Genomic DNA, 26509 nt, shown 5'->3' with positions numbered 1-26509 from the left:
CGCAAGTAGAGGCTAACTATTTGGTAGATAGAATACAAAAACGGAGAAGCACAAGAACAGAAATAAGAGAAGAAAAGGAAATAGAGGCAAAACTTCTTGCGACGAGATAAAAACCCTTCAGCCGGACTCATCGAAACAAAAGGCCGAAAAAAAGGCAGAAGACCAAAAATGCCCTTCTTCTACAGCAAAGGTGTCGGCGGTCGCCGCTTTGGAACGAGCATCCACGCCGACAGGCACGGTGTGCGTCGAGGACCGTGGAGGTTCAACATCTGCGGCTTCAACTGCTTCAAAAATCGCCACTGAGTTTTGAGGGACAGAGACGGAGAGCATCGCGTCCGCAAAAGATCAGCAGAGATAATAAATCAAGTTGGCTAGGATGGATTGCAGAGGCAGATATGCCTGGGACGCCTAGAGAGGCGGGATACTCCTAGGATACAGTGATAATTGGAATTCAGATAATGACCTATGATAAATGACAGGCAATCAGGCAAACAGGCGCGACGCGAGACACAAGACTTTCTTTCATGACATTTTCTTCATGAGAAGTGAGATCAGAACAATAATTTGGCAGAAAGTCAAACATCAACACAAAAAGAACAACATCTCCATCAAATGCGCCATCGAAACTCGCAAAAATGGGGGCCCAAGACTGGCAAACGTCATGACCAAACGGCAGTGAGATGGTGTTAACACGGGTAGCATAGGTACCTAAAAGACCAGTTGAGCGCATTTGGCATGGCCGGCATGTGTCACAACACAAGCCATGGCTTGCCCGTCAGTTCTGGTGGATTGATTGCGTGCATCGCACGCAGCGTCCTCATGCGCTTCTTTGTTCTCTTCAGCCATTTGGGGCTTCTTTTCTTTCTCTCGGTTTCATCTTGGGGGCTTCAAATTTTTGTGAAGCTCGGATCTCGTGCCCACGCACGTTTTTTGGTTGTTACGACAAGGAGATCGGCGTGGCGTTTTTGGTAACCTGGGCAAAAAGGAACACTTTATTTCTGTTTCTTTCTTCCGTCCATACCCCCCGAAAGCACCTTTGCCGGCGACTTGGCGACAGGAGTGTTATTCTGCTTCTTGTTCTTCTTCGTCTTTTGTTTGGTCATGGGTAAAGTTGTGGCCGGTGCCTTGGCGTCAGATTTCTTTTGCTCATCTTTGCTTTCTTTCTTCTGCTCATCCTTAACCCCTTTCTTGGCGATGATAGCAGCGGCTCTTTCCTCCTCCTCCCTTTGTCGCTGCTTTCTTGCTTTCTTCTTTTGTCTTGCCCTCCTGTTCTTCGCAGCTTTCTTTTCTCGGAGATCGGCGCTGGTCGCAGTGGAAGCCATGCTCCCCTTGTGGGTAGTGTCCGACTTCGTATTGTTTACGTTGGCTGTAGGCAAAGTCCGAGGCTTCTTAATCTGTGGGGGGCAGTTTCCCGCGTCTTCGGCCGCTTTCCTCTTTTTGGAAGCCGAAGACTGTCGGTGGTCGGTCTGGGCACCACTTTGCTGTAGGAATGAGCGGGGAACATCTTGGTCATCTTTGCCTATATTGGCACGGCGCAAGGTTGGCGTTGAAGGGTTAGAATGAAGCTGCGGAGCTGAAGGCAACTTGGCTAGTTTCTTTTTGCTGGCTCCCTTGGAAGACGTTGGTATTCCTGCGTCGTTGGGTGCCAGGACGGGTTGTTTGGGACCAGTGAACCTAGTGGCAGGAATTTTGGCCGCGGTATTGCTGTCATGTTCGTCGTCAGACGCTGCTTCGCGCTTGATGTGGACCACATACGACCTGGAGGGTACTCCGCGGCGTGAAGATTCACGGCGCGATGTCTGGGAAGGGGGATATCCAGGGGTATCGTCCTCTGCCTCACTTGAAGACTCCTCGAAATACTCCCGCTTGAGGGCGATGGGTTCATCATTAGTTATTCCAGTATGTGACTGGTGGCCTGCCTCTGACTTAATCTCGACTGTGTTAGGGGAGATTTCAATCTTGTTCTCTGCAAGTGCCGGCTCTGGCTCGTTCTAGGGGGTGGAGCCGGCAGGTGCAACGCCCTCAGGATTGCTAGCAACGTCGAATGGGCTGGAAATCTCATCTGGAGAGCCTTGATGCTCTTGTTGCTGAGTAGGGTCCTTTGGATGGCCTTTCCGAGGAGTGGCTGCCATGTAATCGAGGGGGAAAGGGCTGTGAGCTCGTTCTGTTCCTTGTTGCTGCAGTGAGACTGGTGACTGGGCAGATTCGCCCTTAGCGGCAGGAGAAGAGTTTCTGAGCCTACCAGCCTCATCAAAGTCGAGAATACTGAAAGCATTCGCCCAATCTTCGACAGAGCTGCCATTGGTTGGGGAGTGTGGTGAAGAATCGACCATCGAGCTTTGCACCTTACCAGGCTTTCTCTTGTGGGCAAGCTCAGTGGACTCGCCAGCTTTGCCGGGGCCTCGTACTTTCTCGTCATTTTTACCCCGATGGTTTCCCCTGTAGTTGCGGGCAAGAAGGGTAAGGGCAAGATGCAGCTTGTCGCACTCTTCGACTCTTCTCCGAACGCGCTCGTCACCCTCTCTGTCCTGTCGCCGCTTTTCTTTCCTTATGGTGGCCAGAAAGTCGATGCCCGTCTTGTGGAACTTGGTACTTCTGGTCTTTCTGCCGATGGTCGAACGCAACCAATCCTTGTTGAAGCCCCTCTCGATACCATCACTCATCAATCTGTCCACGGGTGTGTTGGCTGGCTTCCGATCCTGTTTGGTCGTCGGCACAATATGTGGCACTCCGGTCTTGGATGACCGTTCGAGAGCTTGGGGCAAAAGACCCATGTTTGCGACGTATCTAGTGCCGCGGATCCTTTCCCTTCTGCTGGACCGGTCCGAGTCACTGTCTGACGCTGACGAGTCCCAGCCAAGCAGCTCCTCAGTAAAAAGAAGCTGGTCGTTGAGGCGATCGGCGTTCTTCAGGCTCCAATCCACTTTCCGAATCGCCTTTGAGACCTGTGCCTTAGCATCATCGAGACCTGGGAGTTTCTCCTCGGTCACAGGCTGTGTTGAGGCGACATCGTCGTCCATGGTCAGATCGATGACATTCTGTGTCGTCTCATTCTTTGCTGGATATCTGTCTGCTGGCTTGAGGCGCAAGATGCGGGCTGGGGATGCATCCGGATTAACTGAAGTTAATCTGACGGACGAGGAAGGTCGAGCCTGTGCAGGTCGCGTGCTGTAGCTATCCAAGGTTTGAGGATGCTTAGAGGGTTGAGTCTGAGAAGGCAGTCCACGGGACAAAATCGGGTTGATGACACCCTCGGAAGATATCCGGTTCTTGTTGGCAGATAGAGTTGCTGCGGCTCTTACAGACGGAGACGATAGTGGACTTGGTAGGCTGCTACTGATCGGAGCTGCATGACTTCCTCGGAGAGCAGCCGCCTGTAAACCATGGCCTGCCATGACACCTTTCGAGATCGAAGAAACCCTGGTGGTCGTAGGCAAGGAATCTTCATCCTCCTCGGTGAGGTCAACAAAGCCAACCTTCTTCCTCGGCGACGAAGCATGAGAGCTTTGTAGTGGACTGTTGCGCAGAATGCCACGCGGAGCAGGCAGGGTGCGTCTTGGAGGCATAGCTGGCGACGTTGGAGAGGGATATTCTGAAGGAAGATGACGAGGTGGTCATTCGTGGTAAAAGAGAAACAATTCGAGGGTCCTGCTCCCTTCAAAGAACCTCCCAACTGATCAAAATAGAGGCGGGCAAAACGTGTTTGTGAGAGATACAAATTGACTTTGAACGGTTATGTTTGCGCAAATAGTGTCTTTGTCTTATTTGCAAAGCGCAGGTTTTGAGAAGCGGGTGAAGGGTGTAGTTACTTTATGACTCCGGTGTTGAATCTGGTGAATGTAAAAGAGTAAAGCTCGTGGTGTATGATGCAAGCAAAAACCAAGAGAAAAATGTGAGATGGATGGTCAGAGACAAAAGTGTGAGCCAAAGGTGAGTGGAAAGTGAGATTGCGAGAGCTTAAATAGAACTGCAAGGCGAGCCGTGTAATGCCCAAGAGCTGTTTGCATATTCAGAATACCGGCCTATCTGGCGAAACGCGGCCAAGTTGACAAGCGATACTGCTAGGTCACAACTCTGGGGATTGACTGCTGCCATAGTCCATGTTTTACCAATCTTTCTATGCACAGGTTTGATTGGTATATTTGTGGAATACAAAGGACCCGTGCCCACCAGATCGTTATTTTGCCGCCGAGGGGTGTTAGTGAAGCTATTGCACCCATACGAGAGAACGACACTCAGGCAGTTGCAACGCTTGAGACGCTTGGCACCAGAGATATTCACGGCGAACATAGTTTGAAGGGGTCACTGCCGTCAAAGGCGAATCTTCGAGATAGAAAACTGGATTAATCTCCTCGAGTTGTCATCCGTAAAGCCTTCAATCATGATCTCATAAAGTTACATTTGCTTCTGCTAGTTTCAGTATTCACACCATGTAGCAAATGACCTGTTCATAAACACCGCAAAGCTTTCTCCCCAGGTAATGGTTCAAAGTCTTCAGTTCTTGATGGCCGTATCCATGTTAGCCCCGCCCCCTTGCCTACTTGCATGACAGGCTGCCATCTCGAATTACTACCCCGTCATCTTTGACAGTAAAAGGTCAGCATCATAAAAGCGACCAAAAGAGTGTACGTAGCCAAGATTGACCTACCCAACTTGAGTGTACTGGCCTGCTTATTACATGTGCAAGCAAGCACGTTGCCCTCCTTGAGACTGCACGTGTCGCAATAGTTGCGGAACTTGCCCCTGCGGTTGGTAAAGTTCTCATTAGTTGATGGCCATGTTTTGCAGGTAGAATTCCCCAGGGAAACTTACAATGGCATCCAAGTCAGCGTGTTGTTGCTGTAATCGATACCGACGCATTGGTTGAGATCCAGAGAGCTCTCGAGTTTCTTGCCCTGGGGACCGAGGCACGAGCCTTTGAGGTTGTCGTTGAGAACCTTGCCTGGATAGGCGTTGACAAGCTCAATGTTGGTGCAAGAATCGCTGAAGATGTTGTTTGCCTGCCGCATGGTGATGGCAGGGAGTGCCGCCACGAAGGGGACGATGATCAGGTTGATGAGGTACATGATGGATTTGTTTAATTTGTTTGAGATGGATAACAGAGCTGATTGACTGTAAGCTAGAAAAGTAGGCGAGATAGGGGGAAGAAGGTCGAGAAAAAGCGAGTGAATCTCACTTTGGTCGTACGAGATAGGACAGGGCCGTTTGCCGGGTTCGTGGCAAGAAAAGAAGAGTCGGGAGATTTTAGGCACTTGGACCCAAATTACCACTCGATGATGTAAGGCATTTGTCCACCTACCAGCCTAAGGGTTGGTAGGAAGGTACGTGAGAATGTAAGTGTACCTACCTACCTAGGTAGGTAAAGCAGGTAGGCAATGAAAAATGGATAAAGAGGGCGCAGAAAGGGGCAAGGAAGAGCTGGTGCTGAGATGCGTTCCTTCCTTCTAGAGTTCGACGACGTTGGAATTTTCAACCACCTTGCGGTACGAAATCCCAAGGTCTGTTTTCCCAATGCGCGCAAGAATTAAAATTAAGGGGTTACCTGCCAATCCACTGCAACTATCACCGGCTCGACAGTTCAAGACGTTGGTGCAATGAGGTCGCAGTCATGATGATCTTCTACCTAGGCAGGTAGGTAAAGAACGTTTATAATTTCAGATTTCCCACTTGCTGCCTGCTTGGTTCTGGGGAAAGTTTTTCTGAACAGCCCCCCTGGACCGCAGCTTTTCATGCAGTCCGAACTATTTTTCGAGCGGGCATTGTTCGCATTAGCGAAACGGGGAAAAGATCCTGATTTCACTTCATGACTCCTGCCATAATAATCCATCCCGAGTTGAGATTGTCTGGCCTACCCCGGTTCGTGGGATGACTATCCAACCAGCTTGACCAGGTTTCCCCACCAATCTCGCCAAGCATGGAACATTGGCATCAAAAACTGCCGTGCCCCCACTTTTAAGACAGCCCCGCACCCGACCAGTCATCTCAGCCTTCTCTTCCTTCGAGTAATGGACGGAATTTGGCAGAACTTATGCACAAGGGCTTACAGTACATCGAGTACCACTTCACAGTCCCAAAGTAGACAGGTACCTTACATTGGCCAAGGTGATCTAGACTACAGCTAGGGACCTTGGAAGGTGATTTGATAGCACAAACACGTGCATATGCCGAAAAAACCCAGCCCAACCCAAACTCTGATAATACAACCAAAAATCCTTACACCCCTCCACCAATCTCCCGAGATTGGCGTCAGTTTCTGCAGCCATGTCCTACAGTGGCAGCTACTACAGGCCGTCTCTAAAGAACAGCGTCGATGTGCAACTCCAAAACGCATTCGGAGATGGAAACTGGGCGACCGTTGTTCGTTTGGCCGATAAAAGGGCCAAGGCCACGAACGACCCCTACTTCGAGGTACGAGTCAAAGATACTTTAGTAAACCTTGAAGTGGAATTTCCTAGCTAAGTCAAGTCGCGCAGGTAGTAAAAGCGTGCGCAGCCACGCAGCTGGAAGGGCCACTTGAAAGACATGCGGCACTGGTCTCCATCGACAGCTTCGTCAGGAAAGGCACGGTTCTCAAAGATGCCGATGCCTTGGAGCTATACGAGTGGGCACTCAGGGACTTGGCTGGACTCTTCAGCTATAGCCAAACTCTAGGTGCTATGAGGTCGCGATGGGTCAAAGTGAACCCGCGCAGTCCAGCAGCACTTCAATGCCTGAGGGCCTGCATCCAGAACTGGGACCTGGTGAATGCCCAGCAGGTAGGCAAGAAATTTATAGACCCACACATCAATTGGAAAGGCCTACCTAATCACATATGCAAAACCCTTTCTCACAAAATTTTCGAGATCTAGATCGCAGCAATCCTGGATAAAACGCCTGGGGTTCAGCGGCAGTTCATGTACTGGAACATCGTCCTAACCTACATGCTTTCTGTAAGCTAGCTACTCACCGAGACACCAGAGAAACCTTTGCACTTTAACTGACCGTGTCCACGCTACCTTCTGATTAGAATAGCGAGCAATGTCCCAAGGAGAAACAGAAGATATATGGCATGCTGGCCATGAAACAGCTTGAACGGGCAGCGGAGCTAACTGAGTCGGTAAGTCGCTGGTATGTGAAAAAACTCGTCATACTTGGCTAATCAGGGTCTTCTCAGAACCCCAACAAGAGCAACGAGGACAAACAGAGCAAGCTGTCGGATAGGGGCCTCCGAACAGACGAAGAAATAGTATTTTATTATCGATTACTCGCCAGTCAGAGTGCCCCTGCAGAGTTTCTTGCCCACATGAGAAGCCCGGTTCTTGGAGCATTGAAGCAATTTGAGGAGGGGCGCAAACACCTACTGATGGAAGCACTTAAGACGTTCGAGAAACAGCAACAATGGGCTGCAATTTTCGAGTTTTGTTTGCATGCTTTGAGCAAAGAAGAGAGCGACGGATCACCTTCATTCCTTGCTGCTGATTTGGTTATATGGAAAAGTCTTATAAGTGCGGCAGCGAAAATGTCGAACCCGGAAGAGTAAGACATTACAAAGCAGTCTCTGATTTCCTTCACAACCTCCATGCTAACTACCTGCAGAAGCCTCAGCTTAGTACAAAGCCGCCTTGTGGTGTTCGCTTCTGCAATGAAATCGCAGAAGGTACCCCCTATGTATAGGAAAAACATCGGACTTGCGCTTCTTGAGCTTACATTCAAGACCGAAGGCAGCGGGTGGTTTGAGTCCGGCTCAAGTAACCCAATGAGTACGCGGGTGGCGCAGCTCGGACTCTTCCTCCAACAGTACGGGCACGAGATATCAGCATTTGACGATGTGAAAGGATTCATCGAAGTGTTGAGCTTTGAAGAGACTCGCTGTTTGTTGGACGAGGTACTGATGAAGCGCATTTATACGAAGGTTAGACCGCTCTAGATCGCATCCCCGTCAAGCTGCGTGAAGCTGTTGCAGAGGTGTGCGTCAAGCTGACATAGTCTTCACTGTAGCATCACTCGCCTCATATCGCAACACTATACGTCAAGCTACGATATCACCTAACCACCTCTCCACACTCGGTGTTCCACGATTATAGTGAAGCCAAGGAATCTGGAGAACGCCTCAAAAAAACCCCGACTCGTTGCAAATACTGCTCCGCCGTGCTGCCTGGCAAAGTATGTCAAGACTGCATCCGTCAAGTTGCGAAAGTGGCGATGGAGTTGCACGCGGTAAACAGCCGTAAGCAGGCCGATGAGACCCCGAATACGGATAGAGACCCTACCATCGATCTCGCCCTCGTGGCCGCCATGTGCCTTCTCAAGCTCTCTGGGCTAGAATCTTCTAATCTTCACCTTCCAGTACAACATCAAGTAGACTTCAGCCTTTTCCTCCAGGCAGTGGCCATTCTCGACAATCAGCTGCAAAAGACCCCAGACCAGCCGCCTCTTCGATTACTTCTCTCGAGGCTGTACATCGTTCTTGGCTGCGCATCCTATTCTCATCAGATATGGCTGCCACTAGGGGTAAAAAGAACAATCCACGACTCTCTCAGCCCACTTTTCTTTGATCGCATATCGACAATATCACCTGGACTATTTGTGGGTTCAAGACCGCCAATGGAACCACTGAGGACGTTCTACTCGTATACTCTGCGAGATCCGTCCCCCGTCAAAATCTGGGATGCTTTCGATTCCGGGAGCTACAGCTCGGTTCTGGAGATCACGGATTATTGTGAGAGGCTTCGTCACAGCTGCACCCTCATCATGACAGTTGTCGAGGAGCGTCGCGTAGCTCGAGCTCTAGGAGGACGCCTTGACAACCTGGAGGATATTTCCTTCCTAGGTCAGTGCAGGAACGAACAGTGTTATACCTGGTGACGGTTGCATTCACTAACATATCACGAAATTGGGAGGAAAACAGGTGAGATTTACGACCATACAACTCTTTTCACAACTCTTGATGTAGGATCCGTCATGAATCTCGAATCATCCCATACGCCAGCCCCACTAGAACAGCTTGGTGTAGGGCCGCCACCTTCGGTAAGAAATCCAAGGATATTTGGTCGTGCAAACAGTAAATGGATTGGAAATTGACCTGACCTATTTTGGCCTTGTTATACAGAATACCCGTTCGCACCTTGAACTGCTTGCAGAAAAATTCCTACAACTGTGCGATTTCACACCGTCCAAGGACTACAAGCCAGCAAAGCCAGCTATCGTAGCTGAACAAGAACTGCGGTATATACTGGAGACACTGACTTCCCTTCACGAATCGTTCACCAACTTTTTGCATCTGGGCGACACGTCTGCTCACTTGACCCGTGCAGAAGAGGCCTATTACACAATCTTGACGTTGTGGTCTGGCTTGATGTCCATTGCGGTATCAACAAGCCGCTCAGAAGATCTCACCTTGACTGCGCCAGAACTCATGTCGGCCATACTGGCCACCGTTTCAACAATGAAGGAGCTGGCTTTCAGCACATCACTTCCCAAAGGCCGAAAGTCCACCATGCTCCAGATTAGCAGCCCGCATGCGGCTGCCCTGTTGCGTGAGACTGCGGTAGCTCTCAAGAGCGGCGCATCATTTGTGCTTTCGCTTCATGAACAGGCACAGGCGCGAGACCGATCGGGTAAAAGCAGTCTGCACAAGGACGTCGTGGCACAGATGAAAGAGATGGCGAAGGTTGCGACAGAGGTCCTAAACCAGACTAGAGATCACTTCAAGTTCCTCAAGTCCGAGTTGGGGGAGACGGGGTGGCTGGATGATGTCGTCAACTTGACGATAGGAGAGAGCGACGACCTGGCTGCGGCGGTTCTGGCTACTGCGGGCGGCCGCGCCAATGTGGAGAATTGGGCCGGCAAGATGCTTGACAGTTGGAGGGAGGGTGTCAAGGGATGGATTATGGTAAAGACGGACTAACCAAAACAAGCAAGTCCGGCACAGGCTGTTGAAGAGTGAAGTTCCCTAGGGACATAGTAATTAAATCACGGGAGAACAAAGAAGAGCTAGTGTCCCAATACTGATTGAAATTGGAGTAACAGTTCCAAAGTACTCCAAGCTCCAAGAGGGGATGGTAGAACAGGGGACTAGAAAAAAAAACTTTAACTTGAAGGTTTATGCGGAAAATCCGGCGATAAAGCAAGTAGGGGTAAGAGAGTCTCTTTTGGCGTTCAATGGCGCGAATTCTATTTCTGCAAGGTGTGGCTGCCATGGCTGCTCCTCCTCCGCATCGCCTTCCTGGTGAGGACCTCCTTGCGCTCCTCACGAAGTGTAACCCAAACCCAGAACCAGCACATCAGCTCCAGGAAGATGAAGGTGAAGAAAACGCGGTTCTTGAGGCCGTCGCCGCCCCATGTTGCAGGCTTGTAGCCGGGGTTGTGCATGTGCGCTGACGGGTGGCTGAGGATGCCGCGAGGGTTCGCACCGGCGTATATCGGCGACGAAGCCGAGAATGTAAATGTGTAAAAGACGAGGAAGAGGAAGACGGACATTCGGAGCGGGGCTGTTTTGAAGATCGAATACGCTAGTTAGCAAAGCGCGAAAGCTATGGAAAACCAGACTGGCCAGAAGGGTTCTGTGCAGACAAACCTTGTGTACCCCAGTGGTGAACGAGGCAAATCTCGTCCGGCAGGCTGAGGGTTACGAGATCAGTGATGCCAACAAAGGCAAGCATGACAGCCAGGAAGGCCAGAGAGGGCGACTGCGAGTCGAAGGCGCGGGCGAAGGGCTGTTTCATTTGAAGCTCGAGGGTCTTTGGTCAGCTAGAGCGCATAGTCACAGAGGAAGATATGGACGGGGTAGTACACACCATGCCCATAGCCTCGCCCAACACCCACACCAGCGCTTGGTCGGCGACGGTGATGGGGCTCGTGAGGAAGAAGTAGCCCAGGGTGATATGAAATAGGGATAGAGAGGTGATGATCGTCTTGGCTGATATGAGCGCCATATTTGCGACTGCCACTGAGGTGTCTTGGTTGGTGCTGCTATGGTCGATATGGCTTTTACACTAGGACGGTTTGATTCTGGTTTGCCTGCATATGTTGCAGCATAAGTTCAGATCGGACGCGCTGGGGACGGCGAACGGCAACCGGAGGACAAAGTCCCGTTGCGCGATTGAATACGGGCTGCAAACCAAACAACTAGTAGCAGCTTGAGCAGCAAGATCACGATTGGGGCCGAGAAGAGGCTGGCGAATTGTCGGCCAACAAGGGAATAAGAAGTAAGGTAGGTCGGTCGGTGTAGCTGTAGGTAAACTGGTACCTATAAAATGGTGAGGTCGATGGTGGTTGAACAAATACAAAACAAGTGAGTGATGGGCCAGAGCACCGGAATTGGTCAACGGAGCTGGAGGAGGTAATAAATTAATCCGAACTAGCCATCTGATCAAGCTATCTCATCAGAACGGGGCAAGTCAACGGTTGACTGTCCACAGTAATAGTTTACGGCTGCAGATGAGTTGGCAGTGCATGGGTGTACTGTAGGTCGAGCCTAGATTCACAGGACGGCAACATTGACGCGAGCACGCGCCCCCCATGTCGAAGGTGGGGTTGCAGACGGGATGGAAAATTAACAGAGACAGGATTGATTGGTCAATAATGTAAACTGGCTTGGGCAGGACCCCTAGCTGACTCAGCATGTTTTTTGGAGTTGATCGCCGTGGGGCTCTGACGAGTTACGTCACATTTCCAGGAGGTAATGTGGAGTAGAACAAGAACCACTAGTGGGACAGCCGCAGGAGGCTCTGAGCTGAGGTACCTGGGGTAAGGTATCTTCAGAACCTCCTGTTGCAAGCTCGACATCTCAGTTGATCATCTCTAGTGACAGCAAGACAGCACTAGGATTTCAAGTTCTCGAGAAGCTCAGACGTCGAGATGTTCGCCCAGCAGCAGGGCAATGGAAGTCTGGATCTAGCAAAGCATCTGCGGTACTTTACAAGATGCATGCGAACACTGCTGCCCCAGCAGTACACGAGCAACGACAGCACCCGCATGGCCCTCGGCTTCTTCATCATATCTGGCATTGACCTCCTGACTCAAGACGCTTCCTCCACCGATCCAAAAAACAGCAAGAACGCTTCCAGTATCTCCGCTACAGACCGATCGAACTTCCGTGATTGGGTGCTGTCGTGCCAGCATACCGCCGGCGGCTTCGCTGGCTCAACCACTCACACGCTACCTCCGCACGAGTATGACGGCTGGGACTTCGGATCACTGCGCACCGAGCCCGGGAACTCTAACTGCTCAAACATAGCAGCCACTGCCTTTGCGCTCCTTCTTCTTGCCCTCCTAGCCGATCAGGCCTCGGGAGAAGCAGTCTTCTACGGCGTCGATCGCGTCGCCACACTTCGCTGGCTGAAGAAGCTACAGCGCCCCGACGGCAGTTTTGGGGAAGTTCTCGTCGATATTCCAAACATCGACTCACACGATGCAAACAAAAAAGGACCCGGCTCGGTGACCGAGACCATCGCCGGTGGCCGGGACATGCGATACTGTTATCTAGCCGCTATAATACGGTGGATACTGCGCGGTGATATGCAACCCGAAGACCCCGGGTGGGTCGAGGATATTGATGTCGAAGCTCTCGTGCGTCACATCCGTGCGGGCCAGACCTTCGACGGCGGCGTTGCAGAGAGCTCCATGCACGAGAGCCATGCGGGCTACGCATACTGCGCCGTCAGCGCACTTTCGCTCCTCAGCAGACCTCTCGAAGGCAACGTAGCGGAGACTCAAACGGGGCCTCCTCAGTCCTCCGTAAACATACCTTATATACTCCACTTCCTTGCTTCTAGGCAGTTCGAGTACACAGATGTGCTCTCCGACGAAGACGATGACGAGGAGAATTTCTTCCAACCAGACTCGCTCTCCCGCTTGTCTCTCACTGACGAATACCCACCATTTGTTGGTTTCAACGGACGAGTCAACAAAGTCGCCGACACATGCTACTGTTGGTGGGTTTGTGGGACCGCAGAAATCCTCAGACAAATGCACAGCTCCGAGGGTGTCTATGTATCCATGGCGCAGGAGTCGGCTCGCCGTTTCTTGATGGACAAGACTCAACATCTGATTGGTGGTTTTAGCAAGCACCCGGGCGGCCCTCCGGACGTCTATCATGCCTATTTCGGCCTGAGCGCCTTGGCAGTACTCGGCGAGCCAGGCTTGAAGCCTTTTGATGTTGGTCTTTGCGTCAGCAAGGACACAATTGCAAAAATAGAGACAGGCCGGCGGGGTCTTTTCAGGAGAATGTCTACGAATGCCGAATCCTCAAAACCATCAGCCAACAAAAGCATAACTGGCGCGCGACAGCTATCTAGAAGGGACCTGCTAAGTATGGGGGAAGATATAGCCGGATGCAATGTGAATGATATGAAACAACGGCAGACATCAGAAGGACCGGCTCTTCTTGAGCAGATAGTGCAACGGGCAAGAAATAGTCTTCAGGTATCTTGACAGAAAATAACAGATAAATGAAGTTCAAACTTTCATACATGCCTTAGGTGATCGAGTGCAATGGAACAAGTTATTTGCTGAAATATTGAACAAAAGATGGCAGCTATCTAAAGCAAGCCAGAGGTAGTAGAGTCCAATCGTATGACAATACCAGGAACGCTCACCAGGGGATATCCATAAAGCAAAGGTTTGTGCGCAGTACACACGGGCTGGATTCTATAGCCAGCACAAATAGAAACAAAAGAAAAAAAGAAGAAGAAAGAAGGGCGCTATGCGCAGATTAAAAACACCCGTAGTCGTTACATTCGTAAAAGAAATCAGCGGAGATCCCTTCGCTCGCCATCGCCCAAAGTCGGCGCGCTGAGCGAGATTGGGCTGATGGGCTGTGCCACCATCAGGTCGCAGCCCTCCTTGCCCTGATTGTCCAAGGCCTCCTCGGTGCCGTTGTTACCCTTGTCTTCAGGCTTTTCGCCCGCCTCGTCTTCCTCAAAAATCTCCTCGACCCGCTCACCCGGCCGACGGATAACAGGCGTGAAAGATTCAACCTCTTCGATATCGTCATTTCCAGACGCAAAGTCTTCCTCGTTCTCCTCTTGGATCGTGATCTCGCCACTTCTTCGTCCGAGACCGTTTGCACTGGCAGACCGGGAGTGCGACCCGGCACTCGAACTCCTTGTACCACTGCCATTGCTTCCACCGAAAGCGAGCATCGGCCCCTTGAAGAGGTTGCGCTTCCGCTTGGCAAACGTCACGGACGACCCTATTCCGAAGGGGTTCGGGGATCCCGGCGCCTGCATCGGTGAACCACTCGACATGGCGTCATTGGGGCCTCCTCGGACGAGTCTGATGTTGCTTGGGAAGCCAGTCATCGTCGGTGTAGCAGGTAGTACTTTGACCGAGTGGTGAGGCGACCGCGTCGCGTGCATGGTGGCCTTGGACATGTTGGTAGACACAGATCCGTTGGAGCTGGTGGAGCTGGCTTTTGAGTGAGAGTGGTGGCGGTGATGCATAGAACGCACAGAAGAGACAGATGAGGAGGTGGACTTGCGGCCGCGGAGTCCTGCTGTGCCCGCCGATGATCTTCTGAGTGCTGAGCGAGGCGTGAGCGGTGATGGGGAGAGTGACTGTCTCTTATAAGCTGCAGACCCGCTTCCGCCGCTAACAACCCTTTGATGCGGATACGTATTTGTTGGAGCAGTAAGAATTGGAGGCACAGTCGGGCCCGAGGTTGTACCCCCTGTCGGTGATGCCAGCGCCCCAGAAGCGGTAGTCTTGGAACCAAAACCATTGGCTACCACGCCCTTGGGAAGGCCAGAAACGTTGGTTTGTGAGGAAGAGTTGGCCGCCGCCGGATATTTGCTGGTTTGTGGTCTAGGACTGGCATCCTTGGACTTGGCATCCTTGTTCCCAGACTTACCAACCCTTTCCAGTAAATTCGGTGTAGAATGACTTCCCCTACGGCCTGAATGCCTGTTGCGTCTCGTGTTCTCGATGATCCAGTGGGTCCAGTTCCTCCAATGTGCCACGATGACCTGTGAAGGTTTCTTCCTCACCTTCTGTTGGGAGCCCTCGTGGCCTTGCGAGCCTTCTTCACCAACCCCGACCGATCCACCGCTGCTGCCGCCGCCAAAGGCATCGCTGGTCGTCACCAAGTGGAGTGTCGACCCTCTAGACCGCGCGCTTCGCAGGACGCCCTCCTTCGGGGGAGGGATCGGCCGTCTATGACGTGAAGAACTTGCCGACCTAATGGAATCTTTGTCGATTGGCGGTGGAGGTATCTCGCCGTCGGGACTCAGACCTGCATTCACATTGTTTACATCCTTGAGGCCGGGAAAGTCTGGGATGCGAAGGTCCGGATAGTGTGCACTTCTGCGCTCTGTCCTGCCCCTGGTCCTCGGCGGGGGCGGGTCGCCGAGCTTGACGAACTGACTACTGGAACCCGTCCATTCTTCCCCGACAGTAGCCAGGCGCTCAAGCCTGCTGGAGGTGGTCGACAAGCGACGTGATATACGGTTTTCCTCCTTCTCCTTGCGCTTCCTTTCTCTTCGCAACATCTTTCTTTGCTCCTTTTCCGTGAGGAGGGTCCACCACCCGGCAAGCGAATCACATCTCTGCGACAGGACAGACTCTATCACAGCATCCATGTTGACACCAGCGCTGCGCATGCGCTGGAGGACATCCTTGTCTAGAGCTGTCGAAAAAGCGGCTGGTTGCTGCGCCTGCAGAATCGTCAGTTGGTTGGGAGCATGGTCGGCGAGGAAAGGATGATTCAGAATCTCGCCAAGTTCCGGCCGTCGAAAAGGTCTCTTGGAGAGCAGAGATTGGAGAAGTGATAGCGCATCTGGAGGAATATGATCGGGATATTTCGGCTCTTCTGATAGAATACGTCGCCGTGTGTCGTCGTCGTCGTCTTCGTCAAATGGAAGCTCTCCGCACAAAAGCGCATAGAGAATAACGCCAAGGCTCCAAACATCAACCTTCTCGCCCGCGTACTTTTCGCCCTTCAGCATCTCGGGCGCAGAATAGCAGATAGTCCCGCAGAAGGTCTGCAAATGGTTTGATTTGCCCTCGTACTCTCTAGTGAAGCCAAAATCCACCAGTTTGACATTCTCGTGCTTGTCCAGTAGAATATTCTCGAGCTTCAGGTCGCGGTGAACACAAGACTGCATGTGAACGTATGTAACGGCCCCGACGAGCTGGGTGAAAGTCTTCTGGACCTTTGTCACCGGCAGCTTCCCGTGCTTAAGTAGATAGTTGTAGAGTTCATCGCCGGGGCAGTATTCGAGAACCAGCCACACCATTGTTTCGGTAACAATAACCTCGTATAGCCGCGCAATGTGCGGGTGCACAAATTGCCGGTGGTGGTGTATCTCACGGGCAAGATTTGAATCATCTTTCTTGGCAGACTTGAGGACAACCTATTCCCACGCAATCCGAACCGTGTTAACCAATGCACCGTTTCGCCTGCCTGGGGTTGAGAGTAGCGGGAGAGCAACTGACCTTGGACCCGTTGATGAGCTTATGCGAGGCAAGGTAGACCTTTCCGAAGGAGCCTTTGCCAATCAGTCGACCAAGCGCGTAGTTGCCCACGGTCTTGAGTTCCTTGTTAGAGAATTCACTGGTAGAAAGCGAAGAGTTAGTGAATTGCTCTTATGTTGCCCGCGGGGGCCGACGAGAAAAGTAGCTCGCGCATGCGCCGTAGATGGTTGAACGAAGGAGCTTACTCGAGAAGTGCCTGGTAAGAGTTGGCAAGCTGGAGACATGTTATTGTATTGTTAGCGGCGGCAGGCAATTGACATGTCATTTCTGCCGGGAGGACCGTGTGACGCACTTTTGCCTTCCTTCCCGGATCGGGCTTTCCCCTGGCCGACTGCATTACTCCGTCTCGCTGGAGCTTCTGGGCAGTATAATGCCCTCAGGCCCAGGCCCACGCTAGAAGAATGGCACAGCCGTAAAATTGTCGAGAGCGAATAACGTCGGACGTAAACGTTGCAAGTGTTATTTTTCCGGCAGCGGATGTGATGGCTCGGCCAAGGTACTGGCGGAAACGGCGTGACTCTCCGACTTATGCATGTAGTTCGACGTGTTTTGAATCGTCTCGAGGTAGACGGAGGGCGGTCGCAAGGTGACAAGACTGGCCCGACTCTAGCCCGTCTCGTGACTAATGATGTCTGCTGGGAGCATATGATGGATTGGGTGACAATTGAGTTGTTGGCGGAGACCGTACGTATGGCTTTCGTCGCGACACTCGGCAGGCGAATCGTGGCGCCCAATAGCGTATCGGTGCTGTCTATGCGGCGGCGCGAACGGGGCTCAACGTGACGACGGTCTTGACAACTTGGGCGGGATTGAAATCGTTCGCATCGCCTGCCTTGCGTAAAGCAAATATTGTTTCGAACAAGCCTCCACAGCACAAGTGGTTTGGCAAGGTTTGGTATTTTTCGTTCCTTCCTTAGTATGGAAGTCGACGGTGCGTGCGCTAAGTCGCAGGGCGGAAGTCGAACGGCATTTGATACAATGGAGATGAATCCGTTAATTGGGATGCTCCGCATGTGGGTCCCGAACTCCTGGCACCTGGGTTACGTAATGCCGATATTGATGTCTCACCTTGCAGTTGCACCCCACGACAGTGATTCATTCTACCAGCGGTCAACATTTCCATTCTTGCGTACAAACCTCGTCTGCTTTTGTAGGCACTTACAATTGAATTATACTTCCTCTCAATTGGGTCAGCTGAGAAATAGCCCACAATATATACTTAATGACACAATCTTAATAGACATCTGAGATGGATGCAAGGCTAATTTCTTCTCTGATATGGTTGCTTCTATCGTTCCAGGCAACAAGCTTACAACTAATTAAACATGCGACGCAAGATTCGTCCGGCCCAGGGTCGTTACATCATGATCTCAAGATAGATAGCCAGCAGCCTCTCAGCATTCAATCTGAGAGTCCTCCTTATCGTTCCCGGCTTGTCGATTTGCATCGCTCTCTTGTGGAGATATCATCCACAACAGGACACGAGGCCGAAGTAGGGACTTTCCTCTCCCACTACCTGGAAAGTCACGGGTTCGATGTAAAGCAGCAAAGTCTCCCCATGCGGGAGGACGCCCAGGCCTCCAATTACAAGCCCAAGCGCTTCAACATCATCGCTCGTCCGTCTGCAGCTCACAGTAGCACAGCCTGGAACCCTCGCCTGCTCATCACTTCGCATATTGATGTGGTGCCACCTTACATCCCTTACTCCATTGACGCTGACCCATCAGACGCTACGGACGAGACGATAATCCGCGGGCGCGGCAGTGCGGATGCCAAGGGCAGTGTGGCATCACAGATCATCGCCGTGGAGGAACTTGTCCACAGAAAGCTCATCCACCCCGAGGACGTGATGCTTTTGTACGTCGTGGGCGAGGAGGTGGATGGCGCAGGGATGAAGCGTTTCTCCGACTCGCTGGAGGACCCAAGCAAGCAATTTCATGGATTCGAGTCGGTCATCTTTGGAGAACCCACAGAAAACAAACTTGCATGTGGCCACAAGGGCATTATAGCCTGTACCATTACCGCCACCGGCAAAGCAGGACACTCTGGCTACCCCTGGTCGGGTGAAAGTGCCAATGAGATGCTGATGCGAGCTTTGGTGAGAATACTCGATACCGACCTTGGGAGCAGCGACGAGTATGGAAACACTACTATCAACGTGGGTACCCTCGCTGGCGGTATTGCATTCAATGTGATTCCAGAATTTGCCCAGTCAAATATCTCGGCTCGTGTAGCAATTGGTCCGCAAGACTCGGGCCACATTGCCGTTCGCCATAAAATCGAGGCAATACTGGCAAAAGAAAATGCAGATCATCTCAGTATTAAATGTGGGCTCGGGTACGGCGTCGTAACTTGCGACTGCAATATCGAAGGCAAGTTTCCATGCCTAATCCAAGCGAAATTACCAATATTAATATTGTTTCATACTTGTAGGTTTCCAGACGACTACGGTTAATTATGGCACTGATATCCCAAATCTAAAGGGCAACCACAGGAGATACCTTTATGGACCAGGTAGCATCTTGGTCGCACACTCCGACGACGAACAACTTACTGTGGGCGACCTCGAAACTGCTGTCGAAGCATATCAAAAGATCATTTTACACGATTTGAGTACTTGATGTCCAAAAGACAGTTGAAATCAGGAAGTTCTTGACTTCTGCTTCCTCATTTTCCCAGTTCTTGTGTACAATTTATCCCATGAACCCATGTACCCATAAACCATGAACATATATACTCCATCAATCCCTACGCTTAATTCGACCCTCATTCTCTCACCACCTTTGCCCAAGTTCCGGGCATAACTTGACTAAAGTCAAACTTGCCATCCTGTTTCACGACCACTCCTTGCTCTGTCACAATCGCATCGATCAAGTCATGGGGAGTGACGTCAAACGCAGGATTCCACACATCTATTCGCTGGTCTGCCGTCGCGACCCTGGCAGTATTGGAAGGATCAACTTTCCCGTCTTGGCCAACAAGAGCACCAGAGATCTGCGTCAACTCTTCCTTCTTCCTTTCCTCAATCTTGATACCCGTACCCGTGGTCGTTTCGAGGTCTATGCTCGTCGTGGGCGCTGCCACAACAAACTTAATGCCATGGTGACGAGCCAGGACGGCAAGCCCGTAAGTGCCCACCTTGTTGGCAGTGTCACCGTTCCGCACTACACGGTCTGCACCGACGATGACAGCCCCGATGTTGAACTGTTCTTTTTTGAGCGCAAAAAGTGCTGCAGCCATGGAGTCGGTGATCAGTGTGCTTGGGATGCCCTCATACACGAGCTCAAACGCAGTCAACCTGCTGCCCTGATTGTAAGGCCTGGTCTCAGTGCAAAACGCATGGTGAAGCGTCTTCCTCTCCTGGAGGGAGCGAATGATACCCAGGGCGGTGCCATGGCCAGATGTCGCCAAGGAGCCGGTGTTGCAGTGTGTCAACACAGAGACTTTGTGGTCGGAGGTTACATCCAGCTGAGACTCGAGCCATGCCGCACCAAATGATCCGATAGATATGTTGGTTTGGAGATCTTTTGCCAGGATATTCTCAGCGGCCTGAACATAGGCGGCAAGAATGTTCTCATTGGCCTTGGTAGCAGCCAAGTCTACTTGGCGGATTGAGCTTTTAAGCAGCGTAATTGCGTTGCTCAAGTCCACAGCTGTAGGACGGCTACCTTTTAGATAGTCGAGTTTTGAGTCGATGAAGGCGATGTACTCATTGGGGGTTTGGTTGGCTTGTAGAGGGTTTAGTAAGTGGGGTTTCGGCAATAAATAGGAACATGAAACGACTTACTCGAAGAATTCGCGAGCTGCAGCTCAACAGCAAGAGCCAAGGCGGCCACGATAGCTATGGCCGGGGCTCCTGTTGCAAAAGTAAGTTTAACCAATGAACTATGCCAAATGGATAATAATTGCAGGATATCGCCAAGGTCAGTAGGCTATCTTTACCTCGAACTCTCATCGACTTTATGCAGTCAAACGCCTCCTCGCATGTCGAAATCTCGTCATAGTGGTTTTCGTGGGGAAGTCGAAGCTGGTCAAGGACCTCAAGCTTCGGTGTTGTTCCGCCCGAGTACCGGATTGCTTGCAAACTGGACATGTTCACCAAGAGAATAATAGAGTGGCCTATATCCAGATCCGAAGAAAAGAAACTCTCAAAGTAAGTTCAAGCGCTAGGAACTACTCTAAGGGGAATGTTTCTCCAAAAGGCTTTGTGAAATTGTAATGTAAGTTGGACACCACAGCTATTGCCACCCCGCTTCATGATCAAACGCAAAAACAAAAGCCCCACTTGTTCCCATCAGTGAGTGATCGCACCAATGCTGACATATGCGGGAGATCCACCTTTGCCGAGCTCCAGCTCAAGCTTCGCGACTGCAAAAGGCGGCATTGTGCTGGCCAACGCGAAGTACCAGCGCCAAATGAGCTGCGCCAAGGTGACATGATAGTGCCTCGTACAATCCATCCAACAAGGCACCTGTAAGGCAATTCTCGTTCATACAGCGACTACAGAGACCATTACCGGCTGGCCGAGGTGGCTCAATGATAAAAAGCTGGAGTTTGAACACGGTCATTCAACATGGACCAGCAGTACTCGACCTCGAAAGTTACGGGTACGTAGAGATTGTCCTCTAAAACAAGGCCCACTGCCAACCCGAAATCTAACACTTTGAGTGCCGTACCCAGTCGAGTACTTCGATCCCCATGATGTGTACAAACTCATCGCTCCGGGATTACTGCCGCTGCTGCCTCTACGAAACCTCAATTGGAAGTCGCACGCTGGCCCCCCGCGATCCATCAACACCCTTCACGTCGACCTTGTCCCTGCCGGAGGAAATGCCGCCGGTAGCGCAGCCGCCGCCACCCTTTCCCCAGTAGCTTCTCCGCAACCCAAACACGGGTTTGAACCCTCAACACACGATAACCTCGATGGCTTCCAAACCCAGACTCCTGGTGGTCTTCCAGCCTCTGGAGAGCATGCCGACCAACTCGCGGCGGCGCCTCCACCGCCTGGTCGAGAACGACGCCATCAGATTCCCGGGCTCCGCCGAACACCGTATCTAAAGGTCCTCTTAGTGCGGTGCGATGATAACGATTCGTACAAGGCGCAAACGCGCTCCGAGATCCGCGACTGGCTCAAGCAGAACACGCCCCCGCAAAGCAGCAAAAAGGCCAGCAAAGCCGAGAACCATGACGCCTTCGAATGGCTCATCGTCCATGTCGTCATCCCCAATACCGTCGCGGCCACCCAGCCGAGGATCACTGGCAAAAGTGACGCTGCCGACGCCAAGGTCGCCTCACGCTGGAGGGGTAGTTCCACCACTCTACTCGAGAAGTTGATGACCGACTTCAACACAACCAAAGGCCCTGTGGATAGAGTGGCCCAAATTCGCATTGGGATCAACGACGTACCCTATGACATTCTCCCAAGGGTCGTACCAGCAGTGCCTACTGGGTACACAGAGACTTCGCAAGATGTCGAAAATGCTTGGGCTGACCTGATTGGCAAGATGAAGGCATGGATCTTGTCATCGTTTGACATGCGGGTCAGCCAATACGAGGAGGATATCAAGGAGAAGGATGCACAGCGCAATCTCCCAGGATGGAACTTTTGCACATTCTTCATTCTTAAGGAGGGACTGGCGCGTGGTTTCGAAAGTGTTGGTCTGGTAGAAGATGCTCTGGTTGGCTATGATGAACTTAGCGTTGGGCTTGACGCAATAATTCACGGCCAGGCTGGAACCCAGGCCGCAGAAACACATGGGGGCTCGCTGCTCCCTTATACCCAAGAATTGAAGTCTATGGCACAGAGAGCAGTAGCGGCAGCGAGAGACGAGAGCATGGACCCCGACGACGACAATGAGCTGCCAGTCGATCTGCAAGCTGGTAACCCTAATACAAAAGCGAGTCGAGGAGTGGGTACAACGGCAACGAATGCTATTCCGGATTCCTTCGACCATGATGTCCTCATTAGTGCAAACAAGAAACCTTACCGTGAGCTCATCCTCGCCAACAACGTATCTGTGTTTGACTTCAGATGCTATATTTTCGCCCGCCAAATAGCCCTGCTCTTCCGCCTGGGTAATGCGACTGCGACCAGGGAAGAGCTCCTTGCCAAGACAAGGGAACAGCAAGAATACCTGCTTCACGGAGTCGCACCCCGGACACCCGCTCTTGTGGATAACAAGCAAAACAATGATACAGAAAACCTCTCCATGCTAGCCGAAGTCTGTCGCAGGACATTGGAGTTTATTCCCTCTGTGTCAACGGTGATGCGTCAGGACTTGATTGCAGCTCTCGGTGAAACGGGCACAGAAGAAGAGCAGCATCCAGCGTCTGGCAAAACGTTTCCGTCTCCTCGCTTGATCGAGGTGGTTGACAACATCGTTTCCTCATTTGCATTCTCTGCCGCTCAACAGATCCTTGCGCAAACATCCACCAAGGCGTTGCCAATACCAGAACCAAGTGCGGCGGAACATGACAACACGGAGCAGAAAACCAAGATCCCGGAGCTCAAGGACCATGATGAATCCGGCAAGAAGCTCTTCGTTGCACGGAAGCCTCGGGGCACATGCGCAACAAGGCATGGGGACTGCGCAGGGTACTCACGAGGCAGGCGTTGTTCACACACAGTTTCTCAAGGCTGGTCTAGAAGAGCTTGCGGCTAGACGTGCAGAGCTTTTCACTCTCTCGAGGAACATCCTTGAGGAATGCGGAAAGAAGTGGGGATGGAGTGACGGCTGGGATTCCGTTCCACTGGTAGGGGATCCCGAAATTGACGACATGGAAGACATAAACCTGGATGATGAGGATAGCAACACATCGACAAAGCAGGCATCGGCTCCAGCAACACAGCCATCCCCTTCTTTGTTCGGGCTGGGGACACGGCTCTTATGGACAGCACTTGACAGCAAAGACGACTTCTACCGACTGTACGAGACACTTACTCTCAAGGCGCTTCGCCACTACATAGTCGCGAGTCACTTCAACTCGGTCAAAGCGAACATGGTTGATATGGCAGTTCTCAAGTTCCACCTGGGGGAGTTCCGTGAGGCCGCAAAGTACTTCATGGACACGATTCCTTTCTTTGGAGAAAGAGGTTGGTCTCTCCTTGAGCTATCGCTGTTGGTTATGTACTGCAAATGTCTCGAGGAGCTTGGGCATCAAGACGACTACGTCAAGGTCGCTCTGAAGCTTTTATCCAAAGCAGCGATGGCAGAGCATCAGCGCCTCCAGCATCGTCGTCGACCTGGAAAAGCAGCCGAAAAGGACAAACCCACCACGTATCCCGAAAGAACTGCGATAAGAGGCTTTCTTCCCAGTGTGCTTCAGATCACTAAAGGGTTGACGCATGATGTGCTGGTTCCTTTGCGCGATTTCTTCTCCGATATTGCCTTTGATGGCGCCCCCGCTTATCATGATATGCAAGACAGCTTCTCGGTATGCCTGGCTATGCACAGTCTACTTGTCGATGAACTGGAACTCGACCATGCTCAAGTCAAGCTGCGATGCAATGCGAATGGGGGACTGAAAAACATTTCGCTTGCGAACTCTTCACAAGTTTGCATCAAACCCGGCAGAAACAAAGTGGAGCTGACATGCAATGTAAGCGCATCTTATATCCACAAACTTTAGCGGTTTACTAATGTTGGTCCATTCCCCCCCTACTACCAGGTAGCTGTCGCCGGCGACTACGAAATTGAAGAAATCCTACTGCGCAGTGGCAAGCTTCAGTTTCACCTCGAAAGGGAACCGGCCTTCAAGACCCTCAAGGGCACAAGGGGCAACACGCATGGGGAGATTGTGACCAATTCCAAACTCAGCGTCTTCCAGAGGGCGGGGTCCTTGGATATTCGCCTCCTGCCTGCAAAGCAGATCCAGCTTGACAAGAACAGCTCTCTTGAAGTTGAACTGGCCACCGGCTGGAACAAGACAAGGACGTGTGATGTCCGGGTCAAAGCTGCCACGGGAGGTTTGAGGCTCCTTGTGTTCGAAGGAATACTTGTCAATGGCAAGAAAGAAACAAAACTCGATCCCCCAGAAGGTGGATTGTTTCACCTCGGGGCACTGGAGGAGGGATCAAGTGTCCGACTTCGTTTCCCCTACACGGTCGAGCAAGATGTACCCGCCATCGCCATCAGAGTCGAGGTCATGTACACGACCAAGGAAGACGGGCCGGTGTACGAGTTTGCAAAAACCCCGTCCATCAGCATCTCCTTGGCCCTAGGTGTCAACGTGCAGGATGTTTTCAAGCACAACGCCCTCTTCTCGCGCTTTACGGTTACAACGGCGAGTGCCAGCCCTCTGAGATTGTTTGCGAGCGAATTGTTGGAGTCGGACCTGTTCGCAGCAGACCTTGATGGCACCCCACCCCAATCGGTTGACGATACGTATCCCATCACTGTCTTCCCAGAGCAACCTGCTAGTTTACTGTACAAGATGGTGCGGAAACGTGGATCTACAGTCACGGGGAAAGGCACAAGCAAGACCATGTACCTCAAACTTACATACAGCGTGGTGCAAGATGAGATCGAAAGCCTCGTGGAAACTTCTCTTATGCAGGCCTTCGAGTCGGACGAGGCTTTGGGGAAGTCGCTCTCGACATACTCGCGACTAGTGACTGGCACCGTGCTAGCTCACGTCAAAACGGCACTGCTTGCATCTTGCGACCTTGAGCAGACCATCATGTCTGGCTTCGTCTCGACCGCCTTTCTTGCCAACGTACCATGGGAGACACGGTTGACATCGCAACTCGGTGTCGCAAACGGATACCAGATGGCGTCCAAGCTTGCATCGGTCATTAAGGATTGGCAAGCCCAGTATCCCAGGCTTGCCTTGACCTCATCGGCAGACCAGACCCAGGATCTTTCGTGCATACTGATTCCTGTAGACATTCCCTCAATCACCATCGTACACACGGCGGATATTCAACTCCTTCCAGATTCGTCCACCGATGCAACAAGCAATGGTGGACAGAACCACAGGATGCCGCAGGAGACTTGGAAAATGAACGAGTTGATCCCGTCAAACCTGCACCTCAAGTGGTCAAGGATATGGGACACAGGAGACGGAGAGAAAGAAGCCACCTCGCCACCTTCAAGAGACGCAATCGAGTTTAGCTATGAAGTCACGGCTCCTCAAGACACCTGGTTGATTGGTGGGCGACGCAAGGGTCACTTTGTCATACCGGGGTTGGATGAGGATGCGACAAAAGAGGAGAAGTTGGCGTATGCGCTCGGGGCATGCTCTACGCCCGACACGGAAGCTGACATTGCCTTGCTGCTTGTACCGCTTCGTGAGGGCTGGCTTCCATTCCCCAGCGTTGAGATTCGGGAGGTGCGAAGTTTTGCTACAGGCACAACCGGCTCGCCAGAAGGGGAAGTCAAAACTCCTGGCGCCGCAGCTGAAAGAGGGGCCACCTTTGAGACGGATTTCAAAAACTTGGGAGAAGCTATTCATGTCATTGCAGACCGCCATAGTGTTACTCTAAGTTTGGATGCCAGTGGACCAGGGGGAGGTCCATTAGTATTGGGAAATGATTAATACTGACTTTTTTTTTCTTCCTCTTTTGCAGTTGCAATAATAATAATAGCGTGATGTCGACTGTCTGAATCGCAGAGGAAATATTTATAGAATCGGCGCATTACAGAATTGACACAGCAGAGAGTATTAATTGGTATATAGAGTATATGATATCGATGTTAATCTTGTTATATTATGCAGCCCAGGTATTTCTTGTCCGTCATTAGAAAGTCATAGAATCGACACCGGAGAGTCTCTTCCATGGTTTACATAGGTCTCCGAATCAAGTTGGAAGACTCGAGAATTGATGCAAAGAGTCCGTCTGTTACGACCAGACAGTTGGGCCGGTACCAGAGAGGCCAGGTGGGGTCACACCCCTCCTGACGACACTCGCCCGAAAGAGATACCGACCGGCAGAACAACGATTACCTAAGGACAAGGCCACGAGATCTCACGTGACCTCACGTGACGGCCAAGTAAATGGATCTCTGATCTGTAGAATCTCAGTTGAGAATCACAGATCAAACAGATCAAGAGGGAT

General features: G+C 51.7%; 9 protein-coding genes across 9 annotated transcripts; 4 read left to right on the top strand and 5 right to left on the bottom strand.

Annotated features, from left to right (window-relative positions):
- Positions 1–992: 992 nt before the first annotated feature.
- MGG_01975 (uncharacterized protein) lies at positions 993–3566 on the bottom strand (the record flags this gene model as incomplete). Its single annotated transcript, XM_003708665.1, has 2 exons — positions 993–1865; positions 2019–3566. The coding sequence occupies 2 exons, from the start codon at positions 3564–3566 to the stop codon at positions 993–995; spliced, it is 2421 nt and encodes an 806-aa protein (XP_003708713.1).
- A 732-nt stretch (positions 3567–4298) lies between these two features.
- On the bottom strand, positions 4299–5828 carry MGG_01974 (uncharacterized protein). Its single transcript, XM_003708664.1, has 3 exons — positions 4813–5828; positions 4649–4743; positions 4299–4581 (listed from the first exon to the last, which is right to left on the bottom strand). Exons 1-3 carry the CDS (start codon positions 5064–5066, stop codon positions 4538–4540), a joined length of 393 nt encoding a protein of 130 aa, XP_003708712.1. The 5' UTR covers positions 5067–5828; the 3' UTR covers positions 4299–4537.
- Positions 5829–6007: 179 nt separating this feature from the next.
- Positions 6008–10091, top strand: MGG_01973 (uncharacterized protein). Its single transcript, XM_003708663.1, has 9 exons — positions 6008–6408; positions 6474–6755; positions 6849–6929; positions 7007–7096; positions 7154–7515; positions 7576–7891; positions 7978–8809; positions 8888–9006; positions 9089–10091. The coding sequence occupies exons 1-9, from the start codon at positions 6262–6264 to the stop codon at positions 9884–9886; spliced, it is 3027 nt and encodes a 1008-aa protein (XP_003708711.1). The 5' UTR covers positions 6008–6261; the 3' UTR covers positions 9887–10091.
- Positions 9843–11423, bottom strand: MGG_01972 (uncharacterized protein). Its single transcript, XM_003708662.1, has 3 exons — positions 10776–11423; positions 10556–10694; positions 9843–10469 (listed from the first exon to the last, which is right to left on the bottom strand). The coding sequence occupies exons 1-3, from the start codon at positions 10911–10913 to the stop codon at positions 10153–10155; spliced, it is 594 nt and encodes a 197-aa protein (XP_003708710.1). The 5' UTR covers positions 10914–11423; the 3' UTR covers positions 9843–10152.
- Positions 11424–11838: 415 nt separating this feature from the next.
- MGG_01971 (type-1 protein geranylgeranyltransferase subunit beta) lies at positions 11839–13009 on the top strand (the record flags this gene model as incomplete). The annotated part of the gene is made up of 2 exons (XM_003708661.1): positions 11839–12910; positions 12957–13009. The coding sequence occupies 2 exons, from the start codon at positions 11839–11841 to the stop codon at positions 13007–13009; spliced, it is 1125 nt and encodes a 374-aa protein (XP_003708709.1).
- A 369-nt stretch (positions 13010–13378) lies between these two features.
- Positions 13379–17421, bottom strand: MGG_14620 (CAMK/CAMKL protein kinase). The gene is made up of 4 exons (XM_003708660.1): positions 16745–17421; positions 16638–16666; positions 16414–16531; positions 13379–16331 (listed from the first exon to the last, which is right to left on the bottom strand). Exons 1-4 carry the CDS (start codon positions 16787–16789, stop codon positions 13731–13733), a joined length of 2793 nt encoding a protein of 930 aa, XP_003708708.1. The 5' UTR covers positions 16790–17421; the 3' UTR covers positions 13379–13730.
- Positions 17422–17510: 89 nt separating this feature from the next.
- MGG_01970 (acetylornithine deacetylase) lies at positions 17511–20601 on the top strand. Its single transcript, XM_003708659.1, has 2 exons — positions 17511–18824; positions 18886–20601. The coding sequence occupies exons 1-2, from the start codon at positions 17702–17704 to the stop codon at positions 19071–19073; spliced, it is 1311 nt and encodes a 436-aa protein (XP_003708707.1). The 5' UTR covers positions 17511–17701; the 3' UTR covers positions 19074–20601.
- Positions 18959–20698, bottom strand: MGG_14472 (S-methyl-5-thioribose-1-phosphate isomerase). The gene is made up of 3 exons (XM_003708658.1): positions 20395–20698; positions 20240–20308; positions 18959–20180 (listed from the first exon to the last, which is right to left on the bottom strand). Exons 1-3 carry the CDS (start codon positions 20543–20545, stop codon positions 19219–19221), a joined length of 1182 nt encoding a protein of 393 aa, XP_003708706.1. The 5' UTR covers positions 20546–20698; the 3' UTR covers positions 18959–19218.
- A 327-nt stretch (positions 20699–21025) lies between these two features.
- Positions 21026–25989, top strand: MGG_01969 (uncharacterized protein; the record flags this gene model as incomplete). The annotated part of the gene is made up of 4 exons (XM_003708657.1): positions 21026–21059; positions 21133–23047; positions 23115–24051; positions 24121–25989. 4 exons carry the CDS (start codon positions 21026–21028, stop codon positions 25987–25989), a joined length of 4755 nt encoding a protein of 1584 aa, XP_003708705.1.
- Between the last annotated feature and the right edge of the window lie 520 nt (positions 25990–26509).

This window comes from Pyricularia oryzae, chromosome 1 (assembly GCF_000002495.2).
Source record: "Pyricularia oryzae 70-15 chromosome 1, whole genome shotgun sequence".
In the NCBI taxonomy this organism is placed as follows: Eukaryota; Fungi; Ascomycota; class Sordariomycetes; order Magnaporthales; family Pyriculariaceae; genus Pyricularia; species Pyricularia oryzae.
The sequence above is the reverse complement of the archived record's forward strand: the minus strand, read 5'-3'. Positions and strand labels throughout refer to the sequence as shown.

Bases quoted from the DNA above. Each gene is read 5' to 3' on its own strand.
- MGG_14620 (XM_003708660.1), bottom strand. From the start codon at position 16,789: ATGCAGTCGGCCAGGGGAAAGCCCGATCCGGGAAGGAAGGCAAAA. The intron at 16,667-16,744 runs GTGCGTCACACG...ACATGTCTCCAG, and splicing joins ATCCGGGAAGGAAGGCAAAA to CTTGCCAACTCTTACCAGGC. The intron at 16,332-16,413 runs GTCAGTTGCTCT...GCGTGGGAATAG, and splicing joins AGCTCATCAACGGGTCCAAG to GTTGTCCTCAAGTCTGCCAA.
- MGG_01970 (XM_003708659.1), top strand. From the start codon at position 17,702: ATGGATGCAAGGCTAATTTCTTCTCTGATATGGTTGCTTCTATCGTTC. The intron at 18,825-18,885 runs GCAAGTTTCCAT...TCATACTTGTAG, and splicing joins TTGCGACTGCAATATCGAAG to GTTTCCAGACGACTACGGTT.
- MGG_01972 (XM_003708662.1), bottom strand. From the start codon at position 10,913: ATGGCGCTCATATCAGCCAAGACGATCATCACCTCTCTATCCCTATTT. The intron at 10,695-10,775 runs GTGTGTACTACC...CAAATGAAACAG, and splicing joins TGGGCGAGGCTATGGGCATG to CCCTTCGCCCGCGCCTTCGA. The intron at 10,470-10,555 runs GTTTGTCTGCAC...TCTTCAAAACAG, and splicing joins TCACCACTGGGGTACACAAG to CCCCGCTCCGAATGTCCGTC.
- MGG_01974 (XM_003708664.1), bottom strand. From the start codon at position 5,066: ATGTACCTCATCAACCTGATCATCGTCCCCTTCGTGGCGGCACTCCCT. The intron at 4,744-4,812 runs GTAAGTTTCCCT...TACCAACCGCAG, and splicing joins ACGCTGACTTGGATGCCATT to GGGCAAGTTCCGCAACTATT. The intron at 4,582-4,648 runs GTAGGTCAATCT...TTACTGTCAAAG, and splicing joins GGCCAGTACACTCAAGTTGG to ATGACGGGGTAGTAATTCGA.
- MGG_01973 (XM_003708663.1), top strand. From the start codon at position 6,262: ATGTCCTACAGTGGCAGCTACTACAGGCCGTCTCTAAAGAACAGCGTC. The intron at 7,516-7,575 runs GTAAGACATTAC...AACTACCTGCAG, and splicing joins AAAATGTCGAACCCGGAAGA to AAGCCTCAGCTTAGTACAAA. The intron at 8,810-8,887 runs GTCAGTGCAGGA...GGAGGAAAACAG, and splicing joins GGAGGATATTTCCTTCCTAG to GTGAGATTTACGACCATACA.
- MGG_14472 (XM_003708658.1), bottom strand. From the start codon at position 20,545: ATGTCCAGTTTGCAAGCAATCCGGTACTCGGGCGGAACAACACCGAAG. The intron at 20,309-20,394 runs GTAAAGATAGCC...CTTTTGCAACAG, and splicing joins AAAGTCGATGAGAGTTCGAG to GAGCCCCGGCCATAGCTATC. The intron at 20,181-20,239 runs GTAAGTCGTTTC...ACCCTCTACAAG, and splicing joins GCAGCTCGCGAATTCTTCGA to CCAACCAAACCCCCAATGAG.